Source organism: Osmerus eperlanus, chromosome 21 (assembly GCF_963692335.1).
Source record: "Osmerus eperlanus chromosome 21, fOsmEpe2.1, whole genome shotgun sequence".
Taxonomy (NCBI): Eukaryota; Metazoa; Chordata; class Actinopteri; order Osmeriformes; family Osmeridae; genus Osmerus; species Osmerus eperlanus.
The window spans coordinates 12,955,929-12,982,027 of record NC_085038.1 but is presented as its reverse complement, the minus strand read 5'-3'; the positions used below and the strand labels follow the sequence as shown (position 1 = coordinate 12,982,027).

Below are 26,099 nucleotides of genomic sequence, written 5' to 3'. Positions count from 1 at the left end.
AAGCTCTCTATTTACCAGTCGATCTACGTTCCTACCCTCACCTATGGTCACGAACTGTGGGTCGTGACCGAAAGAACGAGATCGCTGAGATCGATGAGTTTTCTCCGCAGGGTGTGCGGGCTCTCCCTCAGAGATAGGGTGAGAAGCTCAGTCATCCGGGAGGGGCTCAGAGTAGAACCGCTGCTCCTCCGCGTCGAGAGGAGCCAGCTGAGGTGGCTCGGGCATCTGATCAGGATGCCTCCTGGACGCCTCCCTGGTGAGGTGTTCTGGGCACGTCCCACTGGGAAGAGGCCCCGGGGAAGACCCAGGACACGCTGGAGGGACTATGTCTCTCGGATGGCCTGGGAACGCCTCGGGGTCCCCCAGGAAGAGCTGGTGGAAGTGGCCAGGGAGAGGGAAGTCTGGGCCTCCCTGCTTAGGTTGCTGCCCCCGCGACCCGACCCCCGGACAAGCGGCAGATGATGACGATGATGATGATGACAAATACAATAGGTTTCCTCCTGATGGAGGAATCCTAATTACAAAGACACACACACATTGAGGACAACATTGCTGAACTTATAGAAGCAGCACACGGATAATGTTCTACATCTTAAAATGTACCTTCACATTATACATTTTCATGAAGAGAACATGATCATCTTTTTCTGAAGAATGAAACTATTCTTGCCCAAATGCTTTGTGAATATAATAGAAGAGAATATTATAAAAAAAAACATTATTTTCCAGTCAGACGTGTTGGTCAAACCCTCTCTCTGTTAGTTAGTAATGTAAAGAATCTTGTGACTGTCAACCATGGAATCCCACAGTTAATGTTTGAGTCACCAGAAAACATGATTGAAAATAATTGTATTATGAGAAAAAGACTGGCACTGTGTGGAACAGACTGACTTTGTATGTTGGTTGTGTAAAAAAAAAAACGAGAGAGAAAAAAAAAAGTTTTGCATGTGAGCTCTGCTGTTGGATATAAGACTGAAAAGGTGGCCAAATGGATTTAGTTTGAGTGAGTGAGACGGAGGGTGAGACGGAGGGAGAGACTATCAGGTAAGGCCCTCAATTGATTTTACTTTCAAAGTGGGCTGGATTATACCATCCATTAGGGGAAGTGAGACTTGTTTTCACAAGTTCAGTTTTTAAGTTTTCCAATGCTGTGAAAGTCGAGGCCAAATAGTTCTGTGTTCACAATCAGTGGTTGTAAACATTTTGTGTGTTTGGATGTTTGTGCTGGTAACTTGATTGCTGGTATTTCGACTTTTGTGTGAAAAAGCATAAGATGCACACACACACACACACAAAACACAAACATGTTTTGCTGACCATTAGAGCTGAGAACAACAGTTCTCAACAGTTTAGTTATTAGTAAAGTCTGATCACCTGAGTTCTTTTGAGTTTACACATTGCTCACACATGCCTTATTTAAACATTGTTTATGTTTTATTTCACACCTTTTATGTATGCAGAACCCACAGCATCATTTTCTCTTCTCTCATTCCTCCCTCTTCTTTCCCCTATTTTTCCCCCTCTTTCTTTCTCTTCCACCTCCACTCCCACTATGCCTCGTGTCACTTTCTCCTGCCCCACTGCTCTCTCCCTCAATCCCCTGGTTCATCTCCTCCCCTCCCTCCCCCCCACCATGCCATACACTTCTGTCCCTTCTCTGTTCTGGGAGCCTTACATTCTGTCTGGGTACCGGCCCCCTGGCCTGCCCTGGCGTTACTACCTCCTCAGCCTCCTGCAGGTGCACAACGAAACAGTCAACGTGTGGAGCCACCTGCTGGCTGGAGTGTTTGTGGCACTGAGGGTGGTGCTGTTTTCTGTGATGCGTGGCGGGGTACTGTAATCTAAAATTATTTATTTTCACTGCGTTATTTTAATGTCTGTATTTGCTTGTGGTGGTGGTGGTGTTATGTGGTGGTGTTTATGTTCTTTCCCAGGGCTTACTGGGGGTAAGACTGAGTGGTCCAGAGGGTTGGGGTCTGGGTGTGGACCTGTCTTCTCTGCCCCTGGCTCTCTACCTTTTCTCCTCTCTCACCTACTTGCTCTGCAGTGCTGCAACACACCTGCTCCACTCACACTCTGACTCTGCTCACTTATCCTTCTACTTCCTGGATTCTGTGGGCATGGCGGTCTACCAGTACGGCTGTGCCATGGTGCTCTATTTCTATAGCTCCACCCCCACTTGGCAACACAGTGGAGTAGCAGAGGTAGGTAGTGGGAGGCTGGATTGGAGGAGACAGGCATTTAGTCTTCAGTCTGGTTGCTGAATCCTTTCGGTCTCTCATCTCCTCTTCTCCCCTCCTCTCCTCCTTTTTCTTCTTCTCTCTACCTCCTATCTCTTATTTTTCTCTCCCAGGTCTTTCTCCCATCAGCAGCTCTGCTAGCATGGTTGTCATGTGCCTCCTGTTGCTTTTCCAAGCTGCGTTACCTCTGCCCATACCCTCTTAGCCGCAAGCTATGCCAGCTGGTGCCCACCGGCCTGGCTTACCTACTAGTATTCAGCCCTGTAGCCCATCGCATAGCAAACCAGCTCTGGGGATACACCTTTGCACTTCCACTCCATTGCCTGCAGGTGGGATGTTATCCTTTCATTTTAAATAAAAAAATGTGTTTTGCATCTTATCTTCCACAGATGATTACAGTTTTTTCCAATTGCTTAGACACAAAAATGTCAAATAACACAATGTTAAATTATGTCACTTACGTAAGTGACATAATCTTACATTTCTGTGTCTATTGTAGAAAAGTGTGTTTAGGGATTTGCAAAACACTGTGTGTAGTATTTTGCAAATAGTGTGAGGCTGAGAATGTGCTTATAGTTGTGCAAATCGCAGTTTTGCTCCTTGAGTGTCAGGTTTCACTAACTGTGTGTTATTTGAAAATGTTGTGTCTAAACTATTGGAAAAAAACTGTAACCATTTGATACTTGACCCCTGAAACCACTTCTTCCTACCACCAGGGGATGCTGTTTCTCTTGGCAGCCTTCTTCTTCTTCTTCCCCATTCCAGAGTGTTGCTTTCCCGGGCGCTGTGATATCATTGGTCACGCCCATCAGATCTTTCACCTGCTGCTGTGTCTCAGCACACTGGCCCAACAGGAAGCAGTGTTGGAGGACTTCCTGTCACGACGGGCGTCCCTGGTGAAGGAGCATGGGGAGTGGTATCTTTTATTGGCAGGGGTGTCCTTCCCTCTGCTGGTGCTGCTTTGTTCAATGACTGCCATCGCTATGAGAACACAAGCTCACACACACCTGATGCTGAGGAGAGGTAGAGGAGGAGAAGACGATCATGAAGGAGGGACAGGGGCACACATGAGACAGATGAGGATGGATGAATAGAGGAGGAGGGTGGAGATAGAGGAGAGACAGAATTTTTTTTAATGAATAGCAAAAACAGAAATAGTTTTCTGTTTATAATTTGTTATTTAAAACAGCTACACTCAGTCACTGAAACTGTAGCTTAAACATTGACTCTCTAAACATAAAATACATATCACAAATCAAATATAAAATGTAATAATAAATGCTAATTACAATTGTAAATTTACCTCAAGATAGTTTGCCATTTATTGATACTATAATGAGAGTGTAAAGGCCGATTTATACTTCTGCGTTTTTACGGAGACAGAGACACGGAACGCCCTCTCCGTCAAGGAACTCCCTCTCCGTGCCCTCTCTGAGCCCCTCGGAGAGCTCTACGTGCACCTCCTGATTTTCCTGAGTATCCGTCCGTCCGTCATTTTACAGATACCCCTTGGCTGTGATTGGTACGTATTAAGAACCGCTTGCGTCAGGGGCGGGGTTGCCGTGACCAACAAGAGAACAAAATCCTTTGACTGCCATTGTTGTACGTTTTTACAATTCATATTTCAGCTAAACAGTACTTGTAAATCAGCATCTGAATTAAAATGTGACGAGAAATGGGCAGTGTAGTTGCTGAAAATGTGCTTATTTTATTGATGAAACGGCTAATTTGTAAATTTGCTATAACTTTTCGATAACCTAGCTAGCATCGCAGTGCAGCGCCACCTGCTCTTCTGGCAGTGAATTGTTTTCAGCACCCACAGCCTTCGGAGTACTATAAATTCAACCAATCCGTCCGACTCCGTGCGTGCGTCTGTCCGTAACGGAGTCGGAGAAGTATAATTCGGCCTTATATCATCAAGGACATGTCATTGGTGGCCAAGCCGCGAAGCGGCGAAGCCACCTTAAAGGGGTGATTGACTGGGTTTTGGGGGTATTTCACACTGTTCTTTAAGGTCTCCGAATAGGGTATGTAACATTGGTGGGGCTGAAAATGGCCCGGGTGCTGTTCTATGCCCCCCTGATGCTTCCAGTGAATTTGTCCCAGGAAAAAACGCTAGGTTTTGTCCTTTTATGGTATGCTCATGAATATATAGATGAGCTGCGCACTGATTGGTTGGTCTACAATGAGTGAAGCTGCGGAGCAAAGACGCAACACGGCCAACACTCACTGAAACATGAAGGTGGAGACTTGAAATAAAAACGTACAAATAAATCTATTGTGTCTACACAACAGTGTTTTCAACAGATTGACTAGATATCATTTGAAATGATTATGTTAGTTGTTTCCACTTCTGTTGTCAAAGCAAACAGGATCGACTTAACTAGGTGGGTAACGTTAGCACTACAGCTTAGCAAACAAACTATCGTGATTCAACTCAGCTTCAGTTAGCTTTAGCTATCTTGCTGAAAAAAAGATCTGGACAAACATGCATCTTGAATTGTAGATTTACATGACAACACAGGTTATTTATTTGAATGAAACACAGTCAGGAACATGAAATAATGTTCGCCCCATTGCCAGTAAACTAAATCATCATACATTCTACCGATGCTAGATACAGGCACGATACGTTAGCATTGCTAATAACTTAGCGACAACATCATACTACAGCTTGCAGCTGTGATGAACATAAGGTCGGAACAGCACCTCTTTTCAGCTTTATAGCAAATCCTGCTTTACATTGTCCCAGGTTTTCAAAACTGTCCTCGGTGAAATGGTTCGAGCAAATGTGTAATTGAGGGTCGAACTGCACAGGGATCTTCTCATAGACAAACATCACAGGCCGTCGAGTGTTTGGTTCCATGGGAAGATTCTGAAAAGTGCCAGCATTCCCTGTACAGGCTGGAACACTGCATTTACGACCATAGTCCATTTTCAATAGCCTTGAAAAACGTTCTTGTTAACGTTCTTCTTCTTTGTAATTCCGTGGAAGTACACAGAGCAGCGCGCAGCAAATTTTGGGGCGTGACAAAGGTACAGACTAGAGCCAAAAAAGGTGGAGCCTTTGGTGGCTTTTTCAAAACCTACCGTTTTACAGCTACATTTCTTAATTGTGAGATTTGCATAGGAAAGAGGTGTCAATGGCCTTTGGGGTTCACTGTACGTCCATTTTACCCACTGAACTGTCATTATTCAACTGTGACAAGGTAAATTCGGTTCTGCAATCAATGACCCCTTTAAAGATCCTGTAAAGTGGACCTGGAACGAGTTTTAAGTTCGCCACACCACAGAATAATGTGTTATTAACTACCTATCCAAATTCGAATGAAAAAATAACACCGACAAGTATGTTAAATTAGGTTTTGAAATCGTGAAAAAATCAGCAGTCTTCTCTGCTTGAGACTGGGGGGGCGTGTCGCCTGAAGGAGCTGAAGCTCCGCCCCTCGCTGCCTAGTGCCTACCTCCGACACAGATAATGGACGCTATGTCAAGCCGACAGAACCGTTTAGAATTAGAATGTATTTGTTCAATGAGTGAAACATACAGATGCATATAAATGAAATGTTCCCCTGAGCTGTAACAGTAAAAATGGACACCAGAGACAGCAGACAGTGAGCTCTCCAACTAGGCTACTTCTAACACATTAGCTATTTCACCAAAATACCATCATTCTACACCGAGTAGCCTAATATCAATTTAGCAGTTTGCACTAACTCATAGCAGAGATACCTGCTTTCCAGATACCTCTGGAAAAGTTATGTAGTACTGTATAATTATAACAAGCACACAGAACTGAGTGATGAACTGCTGGCGGCGGTGGATGGTCCAGGTGCAACCGGAGGATGAACAGCCGGAGGGGCGATGCTCGGTACGGCTCCGCGCTGCAAGAGAAGCCGTGTGTTGGTGAACCCCGTCTGTCTCTGGTCCATGTTAAAACTGTCCGCCGTGAAATGGTCAGTGCAGAGGCGACGGTTGGAGTTTATCCGAAGCTTTCCATGAGCGTGGCTCTTCACAAAATCTATCCACCTATTTTTACTTTCATTATCAATAGGGAACTTAAATGGCGTTGCAGCGCAGCTGGAGTTCTTGCATCCAGGGAAGATACAGTTGCGGGTGGTGGGAGACATCCTGAAGCTAGCTAGCTAGCTGATGTAGGCTACAATAACAGTACAGCAGGAGGATCCATTCAGTGATCTGACGTAGATAGGGCGAAATGACGTAGTTAGGGCATTTTTGGGCTTCGCCCATTAAAATCTGATCTGAAAACGGAAAATAAACTGTTCTTCGGTTTAACTCCACATTTCAGTGTGAAAAAGTTTTAGCGCTTTGCACATGCTTTCAGGAAATCATTTCACACGTATATAATGTACTTAGAAGCAAAACATGGAATTTACTTTACAGGATCTTTAAGTGTTTCTACCTTTTCTTCTTAATGGGCGGAGCTAGTTCAGGCATGGAACTCGGGCAGTGCGTGCCATATCACCCATCGCCGTGTTCTCAGCCCATAGGCTTAGCTTGATAGGCGGCGCTATAAAGTCGCACACATGCACGCACACGGGTCCTCGATTACCCTTGTGTTCTGCGCTGCTGCCATTGCTGGTCGCTCCCCGTTCTCTGTGTTGTGTTGGCCTGTCTGTCGTTCGCGTTTCCCTGTCCGTCTCTTCGGTCCCGGACAGCGTGTGCGTGTTTTGGGGATCTGAACGAAGGTTTTGAGCTGCTTCCCGATGATTCTTAAAGAATATATTGTGCTTATTAAAGTTATGCATTGTGCTTATTAAAGTTATGAACTTAGAAGTGTGCTCAGGCTTAAACATTGGGTCTCACACTGAGTGTGGGAAGCAGGCTGTTCTTTGTGTCTCTATCTCTTCATTTTCAGAAACAACCTTGAAACTGAGTGGAGATGGCACCCGAGCAGGTGGGACGCGCGTAGGCAAGAACAACTCCCTGACGCACGAGAGAACAAGCTGAACCCTTTTTTGATACTTGTGTTTCAATTGCACTGTATACATATATGCTGGGGAGGGACAGATAGCCAGTTGGACTTCGTGAACCAGCCCAAACTCTGTTGCGGGTAGGGAAACTTAGACAACCCCAGAGCTCTGTACTTGTTGATTTCCAACTGCTGCATTAAAGCTGATATTATCGGACCTCTGTGACTCCAGACCACTCTTTCTAGAACACAGATTTGTGTCATTGAATACTATCATTACATATTGGAATAGACACAAAGATTTTGAATCCTTCAAATGGTGACCCCGACGCGGAAAAGAGGGAGTCCAGAGGGTTCCAGCCCGACCGACGGATCGGGGGAGAGACCCATACACCGGTACGAGGAGGCAGACGTAATCGTCAGAGGCCTCAACATAAAAAAAAGGTAAGCAGACACCTGTTAATTCAAAGTACTGCTATTCGGAACTGAGAACCAAATTTAGACGATTACTATGTTTCATCGTACCTAATCAAACCAACAGTGGTGGGAAATCAACCGTTTTTAAGTTTTGTCTTTGTCAAGGGGAGGTTAGAGTCCTCTCCAAAAGGGTGGAAGTCCCTACACGTTTGTCTTTGTCAAGGAGAGGTTAGAGTCCTCTCCAAAATGGTGGAAGTCCCTACACGTGTTTTGTCTTTGTCAAGGAGAGGTTAGAGTCCTCTTCAAATGGGTGAGAGTCCCTATACGTGTTTTGTCTTTGTCAAGGAGAGGTTTGTAGTGAGGTCCACAAGACCACACGGAGCCAACATCTTGCCACACCTGAAGAGTGATTCAATCACATCAGACAAACCTAATCAGCCCTTGTGACACCCTCAGTATGCTGATTACCCACCAAACGCCGATGCAAAGGAACCATAGAATGGGGGGGGGGGACCTCCCCAATCTACCTAATCAGCTCTCCTGCTAGCTTGCAAGCTTCAAAGGGCCTGATTTAGACAACACGTCTCCAGCGACCATTTGCTATCCGTTTCGGCGGCGATTTGAACAAAGAACATACCTTGATCAGAACTTTTGAGGAAAGTTCTTGAGACTTCACCTTTACCACAAGAGTACAAGGTGGAGAATTATGAGAGGGATATTTGTGTTATGTTTGTTACTTTGTTTTAATGTTGTGTTCACTGAAATCTTGATTCTAGTAACAACTCCTTCTTCCTGAAAGATAACCACGTCATTCTTGGTATCTACACGACGCTATCATAATAAAACAATCATTCAACTATATTTTGTAACTGTACCAAGATGTCCAGAACAATATTTGAACCATCGAATGAACCAGCCAGAGATCATATCACACCTTTGGTAGGTGTGAAGGAAGGAGGGGGGAGTTGAGAACCCAGCTTCCCCCAATCCACATCTGACCCCAGACGATGATTTGTAAGGATGTAATCACTGACTGTACAATTTCTGCCTTTCTTTAAGTTAGACCATTTCATTCTGTTCATTGAAACCAATCTCTCATATCAAACCCATAATCCAACTTTTCATAAGATCTGTTTACCTTACTTGAATAAATTCATTGTTTATAATACTCGCGTTATCCCTCACGTTATCTGATCTGCTCTACTTTCATAGAATCCACTACTTAAGATTAGACTGATTATTACGAAGGCTATTATTCAATAAGGTTTCCTCTGTCCCTTTAACAAATAAGAGGTGGTGCCCCCAAGAACTACATACTTTATTATAAATTAAGTATTGCTAATCTTAAACGAGCAAACCCCGCTACAGGTTAGAGTCCTCTTCAAAAGGGTGAGAGTCCTAACACGTGGTTTGTCTTTGTCAAGGAGAGGTTAGAGTCCTCTTCAAAAAGGGTGAGAGTCCCTGTAGGCCTACGTGTTTTGTGTTTAAAAAAGGAGAGGTTAAAATACACTCCAAGGGTTAGAGTCCCTGAACTTGTTTTGTGTAAAGGGTTAGAGTCCCTGAGGTTAAGTGTCCTCTAAAGTCCTAAAAAGGGTTAGAGTCCCTGAGGTTAAGTGTCCTCTAAAGTCCTAAAAGGGTTAGAGTCCCTGAACTTGTTTTGTGTTGAATAAAAATAGAGAGGAGTGTGGTGTGGTTTTTTTCTTTGACCAAGAAGTTACAGAAATCCCGAGGAGAGTTGGAGAAAGGTGGGGGCTAAAAGAGTCCCATTACTTGAGATCTTACAAAGGTGATCCCAGAGGGTATAGTTCTGCATAATTATGTGAGTATTAATGCTGATAGATGTGTTCATTTAGATGAATCCCAAGTTTGGTGGTTAACAAATGCGTGATCAACATTTGTTATAATTCCTAGCCAAACAGGGAGGTTTTTTGAAGCCTTTCCGACCAGAACTTGGATTTATAGGCGGAAAATCTGTGATGTGTGATGGTATTCAGTAAAAATGCAGAAATTGAACCCCTGGTTTATAAATTGGTTCTAATACAATTGGAAGAGTTATACTAGAGCAAACCAGCTGTGTTGGTCAAAGAGTGGTTTGAGGAAATGTATGTGAAAAATTATGAGGAAGCAATTGGAAAGTTACATAAAGGATTGGTTAAGAGAGGATCATGGAAGGTTATGAAATTAAACAAGAGAAAGTTTTGTGGATGTGAAGAGATGATTGGTTTAAACACTGATGTTTTGAAGAGGAAACTATGAATATACTTTGAGGGTATATGGGCTAACATTTTAAGTCAAAATAGTAAAATCTAGGGTTTTTAAGAGTTTTGATAAAGGTATTAGATGTAATTTGGCTAAAAATGAGCAAGAGAAAAAACTAAATGTATTTTTATTTGGAGTTTAATTGTAATTTGGTTTTAAGTTTTATTTGAGAGTTTTATCAGAGCCTGGCATACTGTTTGGGATAAAAAGTTAGGCTGTGATAATGTTGTATTAATAAATGGTATTAGTGCATGAAGAGGGTTATTATAACATTCAGTTCTGAAATAATTTGGGAAGACTCATCAAGTCTGATAAATTGTGGTTATGATGGTTTGAGCTAATTGGCTCGTTTTGAACTGCAGCAAAACGAGTTATGAAGTTCTACCTATCTGACCTTTATAGAAAATATAGTTGGGAAAAATGTTTGGTTAATAGCTACATTAAGAACATTATCTGGTCTCTATTTCATTTAAGAAGCATACAGATTCTGGTTTGGCATAATGAAAATTGCTTTGATCATATCTTTGATAAAAAGAGATGTGATTTGGTAAAATAGAGAATCTAAAACAATATTGGTCTTAAACTTAACTGTTTTAAAAGACAGAAAAGGTTTTTTGGAGTGAAAGAAATTAGACTAACAGTTGATTTTCTAAAGAAGTGACCAAAGAAACAGATTGTCATTTCTAGGCATGACTAATAGGAGTTGAATATCAAATGATGATGTATTGTCTTATTAGATGCTGTTACATGTGTTTGCTCAACAATAAGAAAACTGAAGGGTCAATACTGCCTGGTAATTATAGATATGTTTACAGTGGATTGAAATCTTTCCCAGTCCTGTACCAGATGCATTAACAACATTTGAATTGAATTATGGAAGATCATAATTCCACAACTTAAACCTAATGCTCACGAGAGAAGAGATGTCTTCTGCTAAATTCTGTTCCAGGTGAAGCAGTAAACCAAAGAGTGGAGGAGTCAAACGAGGAGATTGGGTATTGATTAAAGTTATCAATGAAAGGAGGGATCTTATGAGATTTGTGTTTGTTGTCACACCCTAAAAGGGTGTGAAAGGAGGGATTTATTTGAACTTTAAAAATATCCACTTTAAATCCTCAAATGGGTTCTTGATTTCAATATCTGTGTTTAATCATTGGTGTTCGACTGTTCGCATCTCATTTGACTCAGTTAATGTTTGATCATGGGAGATAAAGTGATGCTGGGACTGTAACTCTTTTCTGCTTCAGGACGAGTCAGACCGGCGGGTCTGACTACCTAACCCCTGTTCTAAGGCCCCATTCCCCTGGAGACCATGTCCCTCCCCTTTCTCACTGGATGATCTACCCCTTCCCCTTGGAGACCCTGCCCCATCTGCCCCTATGCCTCATCAGACCTATGAGTGGTCAGCCCCCCCCCCCCTTCCCCTTGAAGACCCTGTCCCACCTGCCCCAAAACATCATCAGATGTTCGGGGAAGCCTGTTGTACATTTATGGACAGGACCATTCAAGGTCATCGAGAGAACCTTGCACGCCCTAAGGGTGCTGGGGAAAGGAAGTATGTGGTACCACTGGAGCATGTGTTGTGCTGCTCCAGAATCCAGTTGTACGTTGCAGGAGTTGGTGGAGAAGGGCCAGGAGGGCCAGTGAACCTTTTGCTATTGCTACGAATGTGAGAGTCCGGAAAAGAGGGTTACGACTAGGTCAAGAGTGATACTGCTTGACCACACTAGAATAGTACTGGACTAAGAAGGTTTCCGCTATTTTACTTAAGAGTGGGCTATATCAATATCAACATGATTGTTGCTGTATCCCGTGTATCAGGTCCCTGTGCAACCAGATCATTGTCTCAGCTGTGGAGAACCCAAAGACGGGGTTCCAAATGCCATTGCTGGGGCTGGCTGACCAGGACAAGGAGGCGGTGGTTGGTTCGGGCTATGTTGATTGATCTCTGGTGTTTTCAGAGATCAAAAGAGGGATTAAAGAATATGTTGTGCTTATTAAAGTTATGCATTGTGCTTATTAAAGTTATGAACTTAGAAGTGTGCTCAGGCTTAAACATTGGGTCTCACACTGAGTGTGGGAAGCAGGTTGTTCTTTGTGTCTCTATCTCTTCATTTTCAGAAACAACCTTGAAACTGGGTTGAGATGGCACCCGAGCAGGTGGGACGCGCGTAGGCAAGAACAACTCCCTGAACCCTTTTTTGATACTTGTGTTTCAATTGCACTGTATAAATATATGCTGGGGAGGGACAGATAGCCAGTTGGACTTCGTGAACCAGCCCAAACTCTGTTGTTAACTTAGACAACCCCAGAGCTCTGTACTTGTTGATTTCCAACTGCTGCATTAAAGCTGATATTATCGGACCTCTGCGACTCCAGAGCACTCTTTCTAGAACACAGATTTGTGTCATTGAATACTATCATTACATATTGGAATAGACACAAAGAATTTCAATCCTTCATTAGACTTCCGGCTCTTCCGGTCGTTTTTATTCCAGTCAACATTTACAAAACTATCTCCCCCAATAATTTTTGTTCGATTCTCGAACCTGGCTCATACTACTAGATTTTTCATAGAAGAATTTTTCCTGATTTTTGCTAAGTTTGAAACCATTTCGAAATGGGTAAACTAGCACCCCATTTATTTGCTTACGTCAATAAAAGTTGCCTGCAAATGTGCTCGCGGATAGTAACAGGGCACGAGCACAAAAGTTCACATTGGCCGATAGCGGATTTACCTGGAGCTGAATGAGCCATATTGAATGAGCACAGGGAGAAATGGCTTGAGTTGCCTGCCCTGTTGTAGCAAGTTTAGCAAATGCTAAAAATAGCAAATACATGAAATGTTGTTAACCCTCGTGCTGCCTTCGGGTCACATGACCCAAAGGTTCATAACGAACCATCGTTGTGTTTACCCAATTTTACCCAATACAAAAACAAATTAAAATAATTTTCTTTTAACCTTTGCAATGTGGGGGGTCTGAGACAGCCCAACGGTTAAAAGAAAATGCTTCACTTTGTCTTTGTATGCGGTAAATCTGTCGCAATACGACGGTGGGTCACAATGACTGATGGGTCAGAATGACCCGAAGATAACACAAGGGTTAATATAGTTTATTCCCGTTATTTTAAAACAGATTAGATTTTTCTGTCAAGAATGTTTTTACGTTCATGACATGATGGCAAATATTTTTATTATGTTAAGCGTGAGCATAGATTGTTGACATGTCTATCTGGAGCAAAGACGAAGATTAATACTTTAACTGATAACCACAATAAGAAATGATATAAATATGATTAGTCTTGCCTTCAGAAGCGTTTGTTAAACACACCCATTATTTTTTTTTTTATCGTGTCATCAAGCCAGCCTGCTTTTGTGGGACAATGACGGTCCTCAGTGACTGTTTCACCCCCACTTATATCTGATGGAAACTTCTTGTATATAGGCCTAGTTCTGTTAATATGCCCCTTTCAAAGGCAAATGTTAAATAAAGTGTATTTTAGACACACTTCTCAATCTTTTATTTATTACATTACATACATGTTAGATCACGTTATATCCATTAATAGGCGTTTGGTTTTGTAGAACATATAAAACACAGGCCACATTTCTACACTGATATGTAAATTGAGGGCAGTGTGAATTTCGTGGAATTTCGTTTGAAAATACAGTTGACAGTAAGCTATGGTAAGTCTGCATTATAGAAGATTTCTGTTACCAAAATAACTATTGAGCTTTCTTTGCCTGGCGAGAACAACGACGGAGCTAGGTGTTCATGTTAAAAGTTTATTTAATCCGATACAATGGTTGGAAATCATACTCAAATCACAAGAAAAAAAGCGACATATGTGATGAGTTCCATCTAGAATAGCCCTATATTTAGCCCTATAGCCTATTTCTAACAACCAAGTGAAATGAATACTATACAATGACAGCATACATTTACGTAAAGTTTGCATCATGTCTCTGATTCTTATCGGACTTGTACCCCATTCTGCCACTGCAATGGCTTAGCTCACACGTTCGCAACCATATAAATCTATGCTCGCCACTGGCTGTCGCAAAGTATGACGTGTACAGCTAGTTGCAAGCGTGCACGAGGTCTCGGAGCCAGCCATAGAAAAAGATGTCCGCTTTCCTCTATGGCTCTGCTCGGAGCTAGGGAAAAAAAGAGCCACTGTTTAAAGCTAGACCGGAAGAGTCGGAAGTGGAAAGATGGCGCGGTCCAGTTTCGCGCTCTCGCTTGCCTCACTGCGCCACTGAGCACTTTTCATAGAAATTAATGACTCTAGCTAGACTATCTGTAGTCGGCATTAGAAGGTAAGCTTCCGAAAAAATAGCCAGAAAACAAATAGCATTCTGGCCTATTGCTAACGCCTGTAGATTATCTATTTGAAATAACTGGAGAAAGGCAGGTGCTAGATACAGGATACGTTAGCATTGCTAATAACTATACCGACAAAATCATACTACAGCTTGCGGTTGTGATGAACGTAAGGTCGGAACGCACCCCTTTTCAGCAACAGCTTCATAGCAAATCCTGCTTTAGCTACATTGTCCCAGGTTTTCAAAACCGTCCTTGGTGAAATGGTTCGCGCAAATGTGTCGAGGGTCGAACTGCACAGGGATCTTCTACGCTACGGTAGACAAACATCAGCCATGCCCGTCTAGTCAATGTTAGCTACTCTAGCTCATCTGCTTTTTATTAACGCTGATTTGCAAGGATTGCAAGAACAGCCATAGCGAAAACACCTAGACTGTAGGCATGTAAACTAGTTTAGCTTGCTAACGCAAGAGCATAGGTAGAATGTGTGATGATTTAGCCTAGTTTATTGGCAATGGGGCTAACGTTGTTTCATGTCCCTGACTGTTTCATTCAAATAAATAACCCGTGTTGTTATGTAATGTTCACGATGCATGTTTGTCCAGATCTTTGTCAGGTTATTTTTCAGCAAGATGTCTAGAGCTAGCTAACTGAAGCTGAGTTGAATCACTATATAGTTTGGTTGCTATAAGCTGTAACGTTCTACCCACCTAAGTCAATCCAGTTTGCTTCGACAACAGAAGTGGAAACAACTAACGTTATCATTTCAAATGATATCTAGTCAATGTGTTGAAAACAGTGTTGTGTAGACACAATAGATTTATTTGCGCGTTTTTATTTCAAGTCTCCACCTTTGGTGTTTCAGTGAGTGCTGTTGGCCGTGTAGCGTTTTTGCCCCCCAGCTTCACTCGTTGAAAACCAACCAATCAGCGGGCAGCTCATCTAAATATTAATGAGCATACCATAAAAGGAGAAAAGCTAGTGTTTTTTGCCGGAACAGCACCCGGGCCATTTTCAATCCAACCAATGTTACATACCCTATTCGGAGACCTTAACCCTTGTGCTGCCTTCGGGTCACATGACCCAAAGGTTCATAACTTACCACCGTTGTGTTTACCCAATTTAACCCAATACAAAAACAAATAAAAATAATTTTCTTTTAACCTTCACAATGTGGGGGGTCTGTGCTTTGCCTTCGGCAAGGGCACAACCTTTGTTCTCTCACATATACATTTATTCTGGTTACTTTTTGCCCCCCTAAGCCTCAGTCAATATTTGGACTACATAGACAACAGACAAAAGCGATTGAGTTGCTTGTATTTTTATTTACGTTCCGTTGCACGGTTAAAGTAGAAATTAAGTTTTTGTGGTGAAAAGTGAAGCTAACGGTGGCTAATTTGCTAGCCACAGTCACTGACGCTACTAACGTCACGAAAACTCACGTGACTATCTCTAGCAGAACATTAGTTTAGCAACTCGTTAACTTCTGGGAGATAGCTACCCTTACAAAAAAGAAGTATACTTAAAGTTTAATTTGTAAGTATACTTAAGTCTACAAAGTATACTATTATCATGGTACCTAAAGTATACTAGCAGTGTACTTATTTATATACTATTTTTGTACTAAGTAAACTGAATTGGTCCACTTTTTAGGTCATTTAGTACACTTTAAAGTACACTTATAGTGTATTTGAATTTTGCTTTTGAATACTGTAAAGTAGCCTGTGTAGTGCACTTTTTGTTTATGAAGTATACTTCCTAAAGTACTTCAAAATATACTTTGGAATACTTTCAAATGCACTTTCAATTAATGTAAGTACTTAAAGAAGTAAACTTAATAAATGTCAATTTACTATGATTCACTATAATATTTATATGTTTAGGGGCCCCTCCAACCCCACCGATCTTGCATCACTTGACGAGAACGGGGCCCTCGCAAAGTGACACTTATTATTAACTGAAAAAAGCTAATTCCTGCGTGTGGTCTCATGCTGCTTTAATCCAGCTCTTCTTATCAAGCGTAACAGTCATTTAACTCATGGTTACAATGGTAAACCAGCACAACAATGACAATTACCACGCAACAAAACACTACATTCTAAGCAGACACAATAAAAAAAAACTAAATTCATGAAGTTACATTTTTATTTCGAACAAACTGCAAATTTATCAGCAAATTTTAACACTATTTACCGCCTTGCATCATGGGAATTGACCAGCCAATGAGCCACGCTATCTTCATTTTCTTCTTAAGTCAGTTTGACAGTATAACTCGTTTTTTTCATTAATACTCCAATTGATAATTATTAGTATCGTATAGGGCTTCAAAATGTTTTGGCCGTAATTAAGGTTACAGCTTCAGTAACAAAAAAGATTCAATGTGCAATGCATAATATATCTTCAGACCAAGCCTCGCAAAAGGTATCCCCTGGCGTTTAGATTTTCGCAACCGTTTGTTAGTTACAGCCAATCAAATTGATGTGGTTGAATTGATGTTGCCGCCATTTTGAATGAATGAATATAACTTTTTTTCGCTACCTCTCCTATAAAGTTTGTCCAATCTTCACCAAATTTGGCACAGATCATCTTCAGACCAAGCCTCACAAAAGTTATCATATGGAATTTTGATTTTCGCAACCGTTTGTTAGTTACAGCCAATCAAATTGATGTGGCTGAATTGATGTGGCCGCCATTTTGAATGAATATAACTTTTTTTCGCTACCTCTCCTATAAAGTTTGTCCAATCTTCACCAAATTTGGCACAGATCATCTTCAGACCAAGCCTCACAAAAGACATCACATGGCGTTTAGATGTTTGCAACTGTTTGTTAGTTACAGCCAATCAAATTGATGTGGCCGCCATTTTGATTGAATGAATATAAAGTTTTTTCGCTACCTCTCCTATAAAGTTTGTCCAATCTTCACCAAATTTGGCACAGATCATCTTCAGACCAAGCCTCACAAAAGACATCACATGGCGTTTAGATGTTTGCAACTGTTTGTTAGTTACAGCCAATCAAATTGAGCAACTGATCCGGAAAATGGGAAATGAGGTCATATCTTAGCCAATCTTTGATGCAATGACTCCAAACTTGGTGTATGGACTCAGGACCCTCTTATTACAGTTTTTTTTATTCGCTTTGGTACTATTTTCACAAGTATGTGGTAAAACCTCACAACTGTTAGTACAAAACTCAAAGCAGATCATCAAAAAGTCTATTTTTTCAAACATGTAATCACATGTTCAATTGACAAAGTACAATGCACAAAATTGCACAATCACTTTTTCACCACACCTAATCAGTGTGTCATCAAAGAAATACCTTTCATATGAAGTAATTGTCTTTCACAATGCAATGCTCACAATACTTTTGATACGCTTCTCATCTAATTTGCGTAAATACATTTGACCAACACTTAATCCAACTGATCTTAATGGTTAATCACTGAACCGTTTGGTAAACCTATATATTTTCATTTCAGCAATAAACAGTATATTGATTTTGAGAACTACAGAAATAAAATTTGTTTTTGTACGAACATATAAATTAACCACACATGATGAATACTCGTTATTGCTACTTGATTTCAGATTGGGGTAACCACAATTGGTCATTACATATACGTAAAAGTGGCGGCGTAAACACTGGCAATTTCTTTCAACATAGCAGGATAGACAGCAAGGAATAGGAAGAGCTCGTGGACAAGGGATCCGTCAGAGTGGTGGACATGGGCACCGTCAGAGAGGTGGGCATGGGCACCAACAGAGAGGTCAGAGAGGTGGGCATGGGCACCAACAGAGAGGTCAGAGGGGTGGGCATGGGCACTGTGACGCCACGAGAGGCTACACAGCCCTCAGCGGGACAGCTCAAAATAGTGCGAGGACACCGGGGTCGAACAAAACAAGGGTTTATTGAAGATCCTCAGGATTAACAAAAAAACTTCAAAATCTTACATAGGATTCCAAAAACGGCGCCTCTTCTAGGCGCAGGACTCCTTCTCTTCACCAAACCCCACTCTGCCCACCTAACTGTGTCTCTCCCTCTCCCTCAACCTTTAGGTCATCAGGGTCTGATCAGTTTCAGGTGTGTGGGAATGCCCCGTTTTTAGGGAGGGATGGAGCTCCCGGCTCCCCCAGCAGAGGGAGCCACAGCTGCTCAGGGCTGCAGCCACCTCCGGGGAATGTAGCACCCCTCCAGGACCCAGCCTCTCGTGATGTCACAGCACCAACAGAGAGGTCAGAGAGGTGGGCATGGGCACCAACAGAGAGGTCAGAGGGGTGGGCAAGGCACCAACAGAGAGGTCAGAGAGGTGGGCATGGGCACCAACAGAGAGGTCAAAGAGGTGGGCATGGGCACCAACAGAGAGGTCAGAGAGGTGGGCATGGGCACCAACAGAGAGGTCAGAGAGGTGGGCATGGGCACCAACAGAGAGGTCAGAGAGGTGGGCATGGGCACCAACAGAGAGGTCAGAGGGGTGGGCATGGGCACCAACAGAGAGGTCAGAGAGGTGGGCATGGGGCCTCTAAATGTTATGTTTTGTTCTCATTTAGTTACATACTGTAATAGAAAGTATACCTATGTATACCTACCTAGTATACCAGAATATTCTAATAATGTCTGGCCTACTTCCACACCCTTTACTTTTTCAATAAAACAAAAAAAAAAAATTATAGAAAATCGCTAATCTCTGAAAATAGCATGAAATCCTTGCTAATCTCAATATCTTTTTCAAATTTGTTTAAAAAAATCTCAAATATACACCAGATTATTCTAATAATGTCTGGCCTACTTCCACACCCTTTAATTTTTCAATAAAACTTTTTTTTAAATGATAGAAAATCGCTAATCTCTGAAAATAGCATGAAATCCTTGCTAATCTCAATATTTTTTTCAAACTTGTGTCAAAAAATCACAAATATACACCAGATTATTCTAATAATGTCTGGCCTACTTCCACACCCTTTACTTTTTCAATAATTTTTTTTAAAAAATGATAGAAAATCGCTAATCTCTGAAAATAGCATGAAATCCACGCTAATCTCAATATATTTTTCAAATTTGTGTCAAAAAATCTCAAATATACACCAGATTATTCTAATAATGTCTGGTTTACTTCCACACCCTTTACTTTTCCAATAAAGTTTTGAATACAATTCAAATTAATCGCTAATCTATGAAAATAGCATGAAATCTTCACTAATCTAAATATCTTTTTCAAATTTGTGTCAAAAAATCTCAAATATACACCAGATTATTCTAATAATGTCTGGCCTACTTCCACACTCTTTACTTTTTCAATAAAGTTTTGAATAAAATTCAAATTAATCGCTAATCTCTGAAAATAGCATGAAATCCTTGCTAATCTCAATATCTTTTTCAAACTTGTGTCAAAGAATCTCAAATATACACCAGATTATTCTAATAATGTCTGGCCTACTTCCACACCCTTTACTTTTTCAATAAAACTTTTTTTTAAATGATAGAAAATCGCTAATCTCTGAAAATAGCATGAAATCCTTGCTAATCTCAATATCTTTTTCAAATTTGTGTCAAAAAATCTCAAATATACACCATATTATTCTAATAATGTCTGGCCTACTTCCACACCCTTTACTTTTTCAATAAAACTTTTTAAGAAATGATAGAAAATCGCTAATCTCTGAAAATAGCATGAAATCCACGCTAATCTCAATATCTTTTTCAAATTTGTGTCAAAAAATCTCAAATATACACCAGATTATTCTAATAATGTCTGGCCTACTTCCACACCCTTTACTTTTTCAATAAAACTTTTTAAAAAATGATAGAAAATTGCTAATATCTGAAAATAGCATGAAATCCTTGCTAATCTCAATATATTTTTCAAATTTGTTTAAAAAAATCTCAAATATACACCAGATTATTCTAATAATGTCAATTACTTTTTCAATAATGTTTTTAAAAGAATGATAGAAAATCTCTAATCTCTGAAAATAGCATGAAATCCACGCTAATCTCAATATATTTTTCAAATTTGTTTAAAAAAATCTCAAATATACACCAGATTATTCTAATAATGTCTGGCCTACTTCCACACTCTTTACTTTTTCAATAAAACTTTTTTTTAAATGATAGAAAATCGCTAATCTCTGAAAATAGCATGAAATCCTTGCTAATCTCAATATCTTTTTCAAATTTGTGTCAAAAAATCTCAAATATACACCAGATTATTCTAATAATGTCTGGCCTACTTCCACACCCTTTACTTTTCCAATAAAGTTTTGAATAAAATTCAAATTAATCGCTAATCTATGAAAATAGCATGAAATCTTCCCTAATCTCAATATCTTTTTCAAATTTGTTTAAAAAAATATCAAATATACACCAGATTATTCTAATAATGTCTGGCCTACTTCCACACCCTTTACTTTTTCAATAAAACTTTTTTTTAAATGATAGAAAATCGCTAATCTCTGAAAATAGCATGAAATCCTCGCTAATCTCAATATCTTTTTCAAACTTGTTTAAAAAAATCTCAAATACACACCAGATTATTCTAATAATGTCTGGCCTACTTCCACACCCTTTACCTTTTCAATAAAACTTTTTTTTAAATGATAGAAAATCGCTAATCTCTGAAAATAGCATGAAATCCTCGCTAATCTCAATATCTTTTTCAAACTTGTTTAAAAAAATCTCAAATATACACCAGATTATTCTAATAATGTCTGGCCTACTTCCACACCCTTTACTTTTTCAATAATGTTTTTAAAAGAATGATAGAAAATCTCTAATCTCTGAAAATAGCATGAAATCCACGCTAATCTCAATATATTTTTCAAATTTGTGTCAAAAAATCTCAAATATACACCAGATTATTCTAATAATGTCTGGCCTACTTCCACACCCTTTACTTTTCCAATAAAGTTTTGAATAAAATTCAAATTAATCGCTAATATATGAAAATAGCATGAAATCTTCCCTAATCTCAATATCTTTTTCAAATTTGTTTAAAAAAATATCAAATATACACCAGATTATTCTAATAATGTCTGGCCTACTTCCACACCCTTTACTTTTTCAATAAAACTTTTTTTTAAATGATAGAAAATCGCTAATCTCTGAAAATAGCATGAAATCCTCGCTAATCTCAATATCTTTTTTAAACTTGTTTAAAAAAATCTCAAATACACACCAGATTATTCTAATAATGTCTGGCCTACTTCCACACCCTTTACTTTTTCAATAAAACTTTTTTTTAAATGATAGAAAATCGCTAATCTCTGAAAATAGCATGAAATCCTCGCTAATCTCAATATCTTTTTCAAACTTGTTTAAAAAAATCTCAAATACACACCAGATTATTCTAATAATGTCTGGCCTACTTCCACACCCTTTACTTTTTCAATAAAACTTTTTTTTAAATGATAGAAAATCGCTAATCTCTGAAAATAGCATGAAATCCTCGCTAATCTCAATATCTTTTTCAAACTTGTTTAAAAAAATCTCAAATACACACCAGATTATTCTAATAATGTCTGGCCTACTTCCACACCCTTTACTTTTTCAATAAAACTTTTTTTTAAATGATAGAAAATCGCTAATCTCTGAAAATAGCATGAAATCCTCGCTAATCTCAATATCTTTTTCAAACTTGTTTAAAAAAATCTCAAATACACACCAGATTATTCTAATAATGTCTGGCCTACTTCCACACCCTTTACTTTTTCAATAAAACTTTTTTTTAAATGATAGAAAATCGCTAATCTCTGAAAATAGCTTGAAATCCTCGCTAATCTCAATATCTTTTTCAAACTTGTTTAAAAAAATCTCAAATACACACCAGATTATTCTAATAATGTCTGGCCTACTTCCACACCCTTTACTTTTTCAATAAAACTTTTTTTTAAATGATAGAAAATCGCTAATCTCTGAAAATAGCATGAAATCCTCGCTAATCTCAATATCTTTTTCAAACTTGTTTAAAAAAATCTCAAATACACACCAGATTATTCTAATAATGTCTGGCCTACTTCCACACCCTTTACTTTTTCAATAAAACTTTTTTTTAAATGATAGAAAATCGCTAATCTCTGAAAATAGCATGAAATCCTCGCTAATCTCAATATCTTTTTCAAACTTGTTTAAAAAAATCTCAAATATACACCAGATTATTCTAATAATGTCTGGCCTACTTCCACACCCTTTACTTTTTCAATAATGTTTTTAAAAGAATGATAGAAAATCTCTAATCTCTGAAAATAGCATGAAATCCACGCTAATCTCAATATATTTTTCAAATTTGTGTCAAAAAATCTCAAATATACACCAGATTATTCTAATAATGTCTGGCCTACTTCCACACCCTTTACTTTTCCAATAAAGTTTTGAATAAAATTCAAATTAATCGCTAATCTATGAAAATAGCATGAAATCTTCCCTAATCTCAATATCTTTTTCAAATTTGTTTAAAAAAATATCAAATATACACCAGATTATTCTAATAATGTCTGGCCTACTTCCACACCCTTTACTTTTTCAATAAAACTTTTTTTTAAATGATAGAAAATCGCTAATCTCTGAAAATAGCATGAAATCCTCGCTAATCTCAATATCTTTTTCAAACTTGTTTAAAAAAATCTCAAATACACACCAGATTATTCTAATAATGTCTGGCCTACTTCCACACCCTTTACTTTTTCAATAAAACTTTTTTTTAAATGATAGAAAATCGCTAATCTCTGAAAATAGCATGAAATCCTCGCTAATCTCAATATCTTTTTCAAACTTGTTTAAAAAAATCTCAAATACACACCAGATTATTCTAATAATGTCTGGCCTACTTCCACACCCTTTACTTTTTCAATAAAACTTTTTTTTAAATGATAGAAAATCGCTAATCTCTGAAAATAGCATGAAATCCTCGCTAATCTCAATATCTTTTTCAAACTTGTTTAAAAAAATCTCAAATATACACCAGATTATTCTAATAATGTCTGGCCTACTTCCACACCCTTTACTTTTTCAATAATGTTTTTAAAAGAATGATAGAAAATCTCTAATCTCTGAAAATAGCATGAAATCCACGCTAATCTCAATATATTTTTCAAATTTGTGTCAAAAAATCTCAAATATACACCAGATTATTCTAATAATGTCTGGCCTACTTCCACACCCTTTACTTTTCCAATAAAGTTTTGAATAAAATTCAAATTAATCGCTAATCTATGAAAATAGCATGAAATCTTCCCTAATCTCAATATCTTTTTCAAATTTGTTTAAAAAAATATCAAATATACACCAGATTATTCTAATAATGTCTGGCCTACTTCCACACCCTTTACTTTTTCAATAAAACTTTTTTTTAAATGATAGAAAATCGCTAATCTCTGAAAATAGCATGAAATCCTCGCTAATCTCAATATCTTTTTCAAACTTGTTTAAAAAAATCTCAAATACACACCAGATTATTCTAATAATGTCTGGCCTACTTCCACACCCTTTACTTTTTCAATAAAACTTTTTTTTAAATGATAGAAAATCGCTAATCTCTGAAAATAGCATGAAATCCTCGCTAATCTCAATATCTTTTTCAAACTTGTTTAAAAAAATCTCAAATACACACCAGATTATTCTAATAATGTCTGGCCTACTTCCACACCCTTTACTTTTTCAATAAAACTTTTTTTTAAATGATAGAAAATCGCTAATCTCTGAAAATAGCATGAAATCCTCGCTAATCTCAATATCTTTTTCAAACTTGTTTAAAAAAATCTCAAATATACACCAGATTATTCTAATAATGTCTGGCCTACTTCCACACCCTTTACTTTTTCAATAATGTTTTTAAAAGAATGATAGAAAATCTCTAATCTCTGAAAATAGCATGAAATCCACGCTAATCTCAATATATTTTTCAAATTTGTGTCAAAAAATCTCAAATATACACCAGATTATTCTAATAATGTCTGGCCTACTTCCACACCCTTTACTTTTCCAATAAAGTTTTGAATAAAATTCAAATTAATCGCTAATCTATGAAAATAGCATGAAATCTTCCCTAATCTCAATATCTTTTTCAAATTTGTTTAAAAAAATATCAAATATACACCAGATTATTCTAATAATGTCTGGCCTACTTCCACACCCTTTACTTTTTCAATAAAACTTTTTTTTAAATGATAGAAAATCGCTAATCTCTGAAAATAGCATGAAATCCACGCTAATCTCAATATATTTTTCAAATTTGTGTCAAAAAATCTCAAATATACACCAGATTATTCTAATAATGTCTGGCCTACTTCCACACCCTTTACTTTTCCAATAAAGTTTTGAATAAAATTCAAATTAATCGCTAATCTATGAAAATAGCATGAAATCTTCCCTAATCTCAATATCTTTTTCAAATTTGTTTAAAAAAATATCAAATATACACCAGATTATTCTAATAATGTCTGGCCTACTTCCACACCCTTTACTTTTTCAATAAAACTTTTTTTTAAATGATAGAAAATCGCTAATCTCTGAAAATAGCATGAAATCCTCGCTAATCTCAATATCTTTTTCAAACTTGTTTAAAGAAATCTCAAATACACACCAGATTATTCTAATAATGTCTGGCCTACTTCCACACCCTTTACTTTTTCAATAAAACTTTTTTTTAAATGATAGAAAATCGCTAATCTCTGAAAATAGCATGAAATCCTCGCTAATCTCAATATCTTTTTCAAACTTGTTTAAAAAAATCTCAAATATACACCAGATTATTCTAATAATGTCTGGCCTACTTCCACACCCTTTACTTTTTCAATAATGTTTTTAAAAGAATGATAGAAAATCTCTAATCTCTGAAAATAGCATGAAATCCACGCTAATCTCAATATATTTTTCAAATTTGTGTCAAAAAATCTCAAATATACACCAGATTATTCTAATAATGTCTGGCCTACTTCCACACCCTTTACTTTTCCAATAAAGTTTTGAATAAAATTCAAATTAATCGCTAATCTATGAAAATAGCATGAAATCTTCCCTAATCTCAATATCTTTTTCAAATTTGTTTAAAAAAATATCAAATATACACCAGATTATTCTAATAATGTCTGGCCTACTTCCACACCCTTTACTTTTTCAATAAAACTTTTTTTTAAATTATAGAAAATCGCTAATCTCTGAAAATAGCATGAAATCCTCGCTAATCTCAATATCTTTTTCAAACTTGTTTAAAAAAATCTCAAATACACACCAGATTATTCTAATAATGTCTGGCCTACTTCCACACCCTTTACTTTTTCAATAAAACTTTTTTTTAAATGATAGAAAATCGCTAATCTCTGAAAATAGCATGAAATCCTCGCTAATCTCAATATCTTTTTCAAACTTGTTTAAAAAAATCTCAAATACACACCAGATTATTCTAATAATGTCTGGCCTACTTCCACACCCTTTACTTTTTCAATAAAACTTTTTTTTAAATGATAGAAAATCGCTAATCTCTGAAAATAGCATGAAATCCTCGCTAATCTCAATATCTTTTTCAAACTTGTTTAAAAAAATCTCAAATATACACCAGATTATTCTAATAATGTCTGGCCTACTTCCACACCCTTTACTTTTTCAATAATGTTTTTAAAAGAATGATAGAAAATCTCTAATCTCTGAAAATAGCATGAAATCCACGCTAATCTCAATATATTTTTCAAATTTGTGTCAAAAAATCTCAAATATACACCATATTATTCTAATAATGTCTGGCCTACTTCCACACCCTTTACTTTTCCAATAAAGTTTTGAATAAAATTCAAATTAATCGCTAATCTACGAAAATAGCATGAAATCTTCCCTAATCTCAATATCTTTTTCAAATTTGTTTAAAAAAATATCAAATATACACCAGATTATTCTAATAATGTCTGGCCTACTTCCACACCCTTTACTTTTTCAA

At 38.1% G+C, this 26,099-nt stretch overlaps 1 protein-coding gene across 1 annotated transcript; it reads left to right on the top strand.

The window, feature by feature from the left end:
* Window positions 1-932: 932 nt before the first annotated feature.
* On the top strand, window positions 933-3,334 carry LOC134007907 (membrane progestin receptor beta-like). The gene is made up of 5 exons (XM_062447623.1): window positions 933-1,044; window positions 1,461-1,831; window positions 1,935-2,204; window positions 2,354-2,569; window positions 2,957-3,334. The coding sequence occupies exons 2-5, from the start codon at window positions 1,553-1,555 to the stop codon at window positions 3,332-3,334; spliced, it is 1,143 nt and encodes a 380-aa protein (XP_062303607.1). The 5' UTR covers window positions 933-1,044; window positions 1,461-1,552.
* The last annotated feature ends 22,765 nt before the right edge of the window (window positions 3,335-26,099 follow it).